This window comes from Myotis davidii, unplaced genomic scaffold (assembly GCF_000327345.1).
Source record: "Myotis davidii unplaced genomic scaffold, ASM32734v1 scaffold120, whole genome shotgun sequence".
NCBI classification, from domain to species: Eukaryota; Metazoa; Chordata; class Mammalia; order Chiroptera; family Vespertilionidae; genus Myotis; species Myotis davidii.
The window spans coordinates 5,337,612-5,345,829 of record NW_006294778.1 but is presented as its reverse complement, the minus strand read 5'-3'; the positions used below and the strand labels follow the sequence as shown (position 1 = coordinate 5,345,829).

General features: G+C 35.0%; 1 protein-coding gene across 4 annotated transcripts in view; it reads left to right on the top strand.

The window, feature by feature from the left end:
- PARPBP (PARP1 binding protein) overlaps positions 1-8,218 on the top strand; it is a 49,766-nt gene that overhangs the window by 26,897 nt on the left and 14,651 nt on the right. For all 4 annotated transcript variants that reach the window (XR_001514855.1, XM_015567598.1, XM_015567597.1 and 1 more), the window contains exons 8-9: positions 199-377; positions 2,369-2,450. Coding sequence is in view for 3 of the 4 variants with exons in the window: in XM_015567598.1 (XP_015423084.1) it covers positions 199-377; positions 2,369-2,450 (261 nt within the window). In the remaining variant the exon portion in view is untranslated. The remainder of the gene's footprint in view (positions 1-198; positions 378-2,368; positions 2,451-8,218) is intronic.

The window sequence follows — 8,218 nt, the reverse complement described above, 5'->3', positions numbered from 1 at the left end:
TTTGTGCTTGTGTAATTTTATAAGATTGATTTTAGTATGGCTTGAGGGAGAAATATTCTCTGAAAGCCACTTCTTATTGATGATCTTTTATTAAACAACAGAGCAGGAAGGAGAACCGTGGTGCATGAAATGGAAAAGTGACTGATTGACCCAGCCGGGATGATTATAATGTTTACTTAAAATTATTTTTTGTTCAAGCCAAAATCTTATGCCATAAACCATGGCACTGCATACTGTGGCAGAGATACCGTGAAACTTTTACTAGTTCTTTTGGATGAAGAAGCAGCCAGTGTTCCTACCAAAAACAAAGCAGAGCTTTTATATGACGATGAATACACCATTGATCACAATGGAACTTCTATTCTTACACTTTTCAGGTAAGTCATGTGGAAGCTATATGTATGTGAATGTTAACTCTGAGGAGTTTTTGAAAAAGCACCTCATTGATTATAAAACAAGTGCATGCTACGGTAGGAAATGTGGAGATTATAGATAAGTATGATTAGAGAAAACTGAAGTTAGTTAAAAGGAAATTGAACACTTGAATGTGAGTTATATATAAAAAGGTATATTTTGTAAGAGTATGGCAGGTGTTCTTTTATTTATTTTTTGGTTTTTTGCTTTGGAAATATTTATTTGCTTTGCTATGTGTGTCAAGAACTTTGCTAAATGTTTTCATTTATGTTATAACAGCCCTCATAGCAACCTCTTTTAATCATATCCTCACTTTTTAAGTGAAGAATTAGAGGCTTGAGAGGTATGTTAAGTAATTTGCCCAAGAGAGCTAAGTTAGCAAGCAGCAAAGGTGTCTTTCTCTGAAGCCTGGGGTCTCTGCTCTCAGGACTGTGCTATTCTGCCTGAGAAAAAGAGAGAGCATTGCACCAAACTCCCATTGGAGTTGACATTGACTGTTTCTTCCTCACATTGTGAAGAAAAATACTAAACTAGTGTTGGTGTTTCATGCAAGACATTGATACTATCCAGTTTTGACAACAGTTAGACCAAAATCCAGTACGTTGATAATATTTTTAATTAATGCGTGTTCATTTATAGAAACATTAAAAATTTTAGTGCATTGTGGAGAATTTTTACAACGTCATCCTATTATTTGATCTTTTCTGTTTTCTGCTTGAGCTACTTTTCAGAAATCTAATTTTAGTCTAAAATTGTTCTTACACATCCATGTGTGATTGCTTCATGCAGTCTCTCTCCTGTGCCTCACTGTCTTTTGTCTTTGAAGAGAAAGGTTAATGATCTATAATTCAGTTTTGTCCTATAATTCTTTTAAATGTTGTCTTCTTCACCAGCTTCCCATGATTATTCTTTACTGTTGGGCATAATATAATTCTTTCACATTCTACCTTAGAAATGCCCAAATATTTTCCTAACAGTGGAAATTTATTTTAACAGTGATTTGCTTTCACCCTGTGTCAGAATCCCAGAAATGAGTAAAAAGAAAATGAATCTTTGTTTTTTTTCTCCTTTTGCCTTCTGTTTAACAAGGTTTACTTTTTAGGTAGAAATATGAATGATTTAAATTTTCTCTCATTCTACCATTTACTATTTTGTGTTAATAGAATACTTTAAAACAATATTAATCCCACATCCATTTTAGGGAGGTATTTTTCTGTATTCAGTCATGTGGCCAAACACATTTTAATTGTTTGCAATTACCTTGGCACTGCCATTGTCCTTGTGTGCACAGATACCCCCCATAGTAAAGTAAATTTTTAATGTTCTCCATTGAAATGATAAAATTAAGGACAATGTGTATAAATATAAAGTCAATATAAGGTTATAAACTAGACTTTCTTAGAATGAACTATCTTTTAGTCTTATATAATGATTTTTTGAGTCACAGGGGTTATGTCTCTGGCTCTGTGGAGCCAAACAGGAACTTATTGGGGAATCCATGTTTCTCTGGCTCCAAAGCTCCAGTATCTATTTCTCCATTGTGCCTTCTCTAACCCTTCTTCTTATAAACTATGCTTTTCTCTTTTGAATTCCTCTGCTATGACACTTGGCCGTTTTCATTTTGAATTTTAGTTAGGTGGGTGTCTTTTTTTTTTTTTTTTTTTACTTAGACTTCATGAGTCCTGAATTCAGGGCCAATGAAGAATAAACTTTCTATTCACAGGATGTTATACAGTGGCTTACATATAGTAGAAGCTCAAATATCTAGTGACTGAATTAATTAAGCAAATTATTAATATTTAGAACTGTCAGAATAGGGGTACTGATATTTTTATATAAGATTATATAGATTCAGTAGTCTTTTATTATATAACTGCTTTTGTGTAAGAGAGGGTGAAAACTAGATTTTAGAAAGCTCTTTTGCTTTATAAAATTTTGCTTTATTTGGACATAGATCTCCCATACAAGTGAATAATTCTTTGGTGAAACCACTAAGAGAACGCATCCACCAGTCAATGGAAGAGAAAAAAATTAAGGTACAATTTAATGAACTGTGAAAATGATAGAAATTGTTTTATTTTTAGGAGAAATATATGAAACTGAACTGGGTATAATAAATATACATTGTGCATGGAACAATAGGAATTAAGTGGAAAATGAGTTATGACCATTTACATACAGAAACATTTCTTTTATATAATCTTGGCTAATCTGTCTCTGACTTAATCATTTCATGGACCTAAGAAGGAAGGGAATAAGTACTGGCTACCACTGAGTGTTCAAGAAATATCTGCTCAGTGAATGAAGGGGAAAATAAAGGAATATGTTTTCTCATTTACATTTCTGTATCTTAAACTGAATCCTAAGGCTGCATGATTTCAGTCTAAAGACATAATGGCAGAATATAATTAATTGTAGATTTTGACAAAGAGAACATTTGACATGGTTCATTGACTAGAGCTGTTCTTTATATTTTCATTTTGTTTTCCTGTTCTCATTTGAAACATTTGTACCTATAAGTAGTCAATAATGTGTTTTTCAAGAGCTTAAAATTTTTTTTGGTCTTATTTTCCAAAATGAGACTCAATATTAACTCATTCATTTATTCAACATACATTTATTGAATATCTACTATGTGCCAGGTAATCTTCTATGGTGTGGAATTCATTCATTTAACAAATTTTTCATGTAAAAGTTATAGTTATCCTTAAACTGTCAAATAATTATTCATCTTGATACAACTTTGAGAACTCTAAATTGTATGTTCTTTATATTCCCATTTAGAAAGTTAGTTCCAATTAGCAAAGCTTTTAGTTTTCATCTATTTCATTTATATATCCCAACCCCATTTAGTTTATTTATACCTATTAATAAGTCTTATATTTCCATTCATTATTAGTAGTTGCTAATAACTAATACTTGTGGAATACATCATTGAATTTTATACAATGTTTCTGTGAATAAAATTTGTCAACTCTTTGTTATATTAACTGTAAGTAATGTAGTTAAGGCATGGGATTTTAAAAAACACATTTATTCTTCGGACTTGATTAGAAATGTAACATAAATTCTTCAACTTTTTTCCTGCTGTGGTTACTGACAGACTATAATACTTTCATTTAAAGGTCATTGAGATATTTTGTTAGAACTAAGTAAATCAAAATGAAAATATCTGAAAAAATGAAAAGCATTTGGTTTTTGTTATAGAAATTGGTAAGTCAACTAATTACTATAAAATGCACAGATAAATTTAATTTATAGAGAAATTTAGGAAATTTGGGGAGTAGAAAAGAGATTGTCTAATCCAGTCTCATTTACAAACAAGGAGACCAAAATCCTGAGAAAGAACCTTATTCCAGATCTTATAACTGCCATGGTATATTATTCTATGCCAGTGTGCAAAGCCATGATTAAATACTAATGAGATTATAATTACACTGCTTTTGTAACTTAGTAGTGGAGCTGGCTTAGTCTACATAGCTCTGAATCTAAATGGCAATAGGGAATTGAGGGAATTGGTGTTTGTGATTATATTTGATAGTGCAGTATTCTTTATAAAAGCAAAGTGTGAAAATAATTGGTTTAGCCAGGTGTACAGCTAAACCATAGCCAGATAGAGTACTTATTTGGAATAATAAAAAAAAATGTTGCTAATATTTACTACTGAGTAACTATGGAAAAGTAGTTTAACAGCTAATTACCTTATTATCCTGTTACTTTTGCTCTTTTGGCATACATTTTTTTTTTTTAGTCATGGAAAGAATATATAATTTACACTTGAAAAACTGTCTTGGAATGAACACTCACTGCAAAGGTAGAAAATATTAGAGAACTTAGAATGTGGCTGTTGTAGATGATACTTGATTGTGAAATATCCATGTCATTATAATGGGCAAATTAACTTTTTTAATATTTTTGTTTCCTCATTCAAAAATAGTAATAGATACTCCTCTGAACATAAAATCCTATTAAAGCCATTATGGAAAGTATTTATTAATATACTAATTTTAAGTCTTCAAGTCTTATGTCTTAGTGTAGCTTATTAGGAAACTTGTCTATTATGGGCAAACAAATTTATCTATGAAGGAAATCGGAAGCTTCTTCCAGAACCTTTATGGTTTTGGTAGGAACCAGTAGAGAATGTTTTCTCCCCATTTCCAAGCAATTTTTACAAGTACCCTTAAACATTTTTTTTTTAAATTGAATTTATTGGGTTGACATTGGTCAACATGAACATATAGGTTGCAGGTGTGGTTTTCTATGTTACAAGATCTGTATATTGCACTGTGTGCCCACCACCCAAAGTCAAATCTTCTCCTGTCACCATATATTAGGACCTCCTTCTCCCTCCATCCCCTATACCTTTTCGCTGAAAAATTTTTCAAGGAGGTACTTACCTCCTTATATCTCTGTAAATAAATTTGTTTCATTCCTTCCAGCTTGATGTAGCAGTATTTTCAACATCAGGCAAACTGAAAGGTCATATTTATGGGCCTTTTTCTTATATGTATGTCAGAATTATCATCAGTATTAACTGACCTAATAACTTAAGTGAGCTGATCGGGAAAATACTGGATCTTTAAAACATGGAGTAATCGAAACAGTGGAAATTTGGACTTAGGTAGTGTGAAAAAAATTGACTGCTATAATGGTACCTTTGAAGCTGCCAGGCAGTCCAATACTCATGATGTTAGGAAATTCTTAATCAAATATCCAGGTTTAACCTTTAGGGTATTAGAAAACGCACTGTATATTCAAATTAAAATGGATTTATTTCAACTCATAGAATTTCCCTCCCCTTAAAATGAGACTTAAAATGAGTACAGAATAGTAAAAACTAGCAAATATATTCACCAAGAGCAAACAACATAGAATAATGTAATTAGATATAATAGACTTCAAAAACGATGGCCAAGGACAGAAACGGAAGATTTCAGAGTGAAGAGGCACAGCATGACCTAGTGACTTAATCTACTCTAGTATTCAGATATACTAGTGAGTTGACAAAATCCTGAGAATTATAATATTTCCAGAACTGAGGAGCCAACTAAATGTGTGTGTTCTTGTTTTTCTTTGTTTGTTTTGTTGTTTTTTCCTTTCTTGCCAGAGAAATAGTAGAAATGGCAACTGCATTGTAATGTGGCTAAATGTGGAAAAGGAACCCTGGGACTTACTAGTACACACTTACTCTATTGTGACATACTGAATTGGGGAAATGATGCAAATGATCTCCTTCTATTTGAATGAGAAACAGTCCCTGAGCAGGGGTAGCAAACCTTCTTAGAGTACATATAATCTATAATAATAAAAGTGTAATATGCTAATTAGACTGGACGTCCTTCCAGACGACCTTCCAGACAAAGCTGGGACTGCAAGGGAAGCCCAGGTCCCAGGTGCTTGCCTGTGGCTGGAGGGAACTCCAGGTCCTGGGTGCTGGAGGGAAGCCGGTGCCAGCAGCCAGGGAAAGGAACACCTACTCTTGCATGAATTTCATGCATCGGGCCTCTAGTGTGTAATAAACTCTTAGAAGAGAGTGCAGAACCCAGACATTTTTTTCAAATTGCGCATTTTCTCAGCCGAACGCTACTTCTGCCTCTGCCATTGCTCTGGCTACAGAAAAATGAAGGATAACAAAGTGTGCAGCCTTCAAATTGTAACTGAAGAGAAAATAAAATGCTCTCGAATAAGGAGGGAACAGAATCAAGAAATCACTCCCAGACTTGGAGGCTTCTAACTAGGATGTAGTTTCTAACTAGGATGTAGTAGGTCATAGCAGAATGCCATTTCTACTGCAAAACAAAATAAAAGGCAAAAAAAAAAATGGGGAAAATATATCTTAAAGACATAGACAAGCTATGTAACCAAAGCAGTTTAAATAAACTAAAAATTCTGAGGTGAGCTAGCCATTATCAGCTGTTTCTTCCCTGGGATTATTTGCCAGTGTGGGGAGCGACCCGAGGTTTGGTATTGGCCCATATAAAGGAACTCCAGAGGGAGAGAGGAACCAACAAAGATCTTGGGTGGCTTGAGAGGTTGGCAACAATTTGGAAACTTCAGGAGCCCTGAAGTTTATTTTTACCTAGCACACATATGCCAAATTTCCGGAGCTGAGAGTAAGTCTAAGGAGCCTCAATCCAGTACACTGACATCAGCTGTGATCTTGAGGCAGCTGGGAGACAGCGCGCTGCTTGAGGAGCGGGACCTGCCTGGAACACAAATATCTCCTTCTCAAGATATTTGCCATATTCGGACATGAAGTGAGATGGAAGGCCCAAGAGCACAGTGTAAAACTCTGAAGAACAGAGGCCATAGACATACACAAGGCTTTCAGCTGAAAGCCTAGAGGGCCAATCCTGAGGAAAAAGAGCCAGAAATTGAATATGCGTTATGATTTCTGCAACCCACCTCAGTCCCTGACTACTTTCACTGTGTCTGCCTAGCAGATGCAAGGGAAACCCTTCATCTGGAGCCTGTGCAGTTCCTTTAGACACAATATCCAGCATTAAATAAAATATTCTGGAAATGAAAAGAGGAAGGAAGATTTGTCCTTTAGTCAAGAGGAAAAACTAACAAGTGATCGAGGTATCAGAATTAGCAGACAAGGAATTACATTTTTTTAATATGTAAAAGATCGACAAAATGGAGGATAAATTGGAGAATTCCAACAGAGAATTAAAATCTATAAAACAGAGCCAAATAGTCATTTCAGAACTGTGAAAACGTTGTCTAAGAACGCATTAGATGAGTTTAATAAATTGGACATAGCATCGTAATACAAGTGGACTTAAAGATAAGTCACTAGAAAAATCTCCAAACTAAAGCAAAGGGAGAACAGAATAAAAAAGGAAGAGGGAAGAGCAGGACACAGAAAAAGTCTAACATTTGCCTATTTGGAGCCCCAGAACAGGCGGAGAAAGTAAGATGGAAATAATTTTCGAAGATAATAGTGATTGTAGTTTTTCCCAAAGCTTAATTGACTTTATATCAGGTGATTGTTAGTAACAAGACATGGGGAACACATGTAATGTTTCCTTTACTAATTCAGTTACATATGGGTTCTAATATTATGGACCCAGCAAGCACAAATATCCCAGAGTACCTTGAGAATCCATTTGTAGCACACTAAAGTGCCACAGGACGTGAATTGTAGATTTTTTCCCCTAGAGCAGGGCTTTTTACTAGAACTTTCTATGGAAATGTTCTGTATTTGTGCTAACACTGTAGGTGGTAGCCGCATTTGGCTACTGAGCGTTTGAAACATGGCTACTACAACTGAGCAACTGGATATTTCAATTTTACTTAATTTAAATTAATTAGTTACACATAGCCAGCATATTAAACACCTGCAGTACTGGTAGATTAGAGATACCCATGAGTGCAATAACTAGAAACCCATAATAAGTAGAGGAAACGGCGTGCTAAGAATGATAAATTATAATAAATAGGATTTAAGTAGGCAGAGAGAATGGAAGAGAGCATTTTAGGCTGAGCAAACAACCTGATGAAAGTATTAGATTGCTTTACAGGTAAAAGACTGTGTATCGGGCAGTTGTACAAAATACGTTGCTGGGGTCCAACCCCAGCAGGTCCAGGGGTCCCCAAAGGTGTGGACAGAGTCGGCGAAGAAGGAATGACACGGAGACAGTGTTCAGTTGATCAGCAGCCTTGCCAGGATCTCTAGCCACAATCTCCAGCCAAGTTCTGGTTAGGATCTCCAGCCAAGTTCTGTGTCCATGTTCTCTTGCTAGGTTCTCCAGCCAGGTTCTCCAGGTTCTCCAGCCAGGTTCTGTAGCCATGTTCTCTC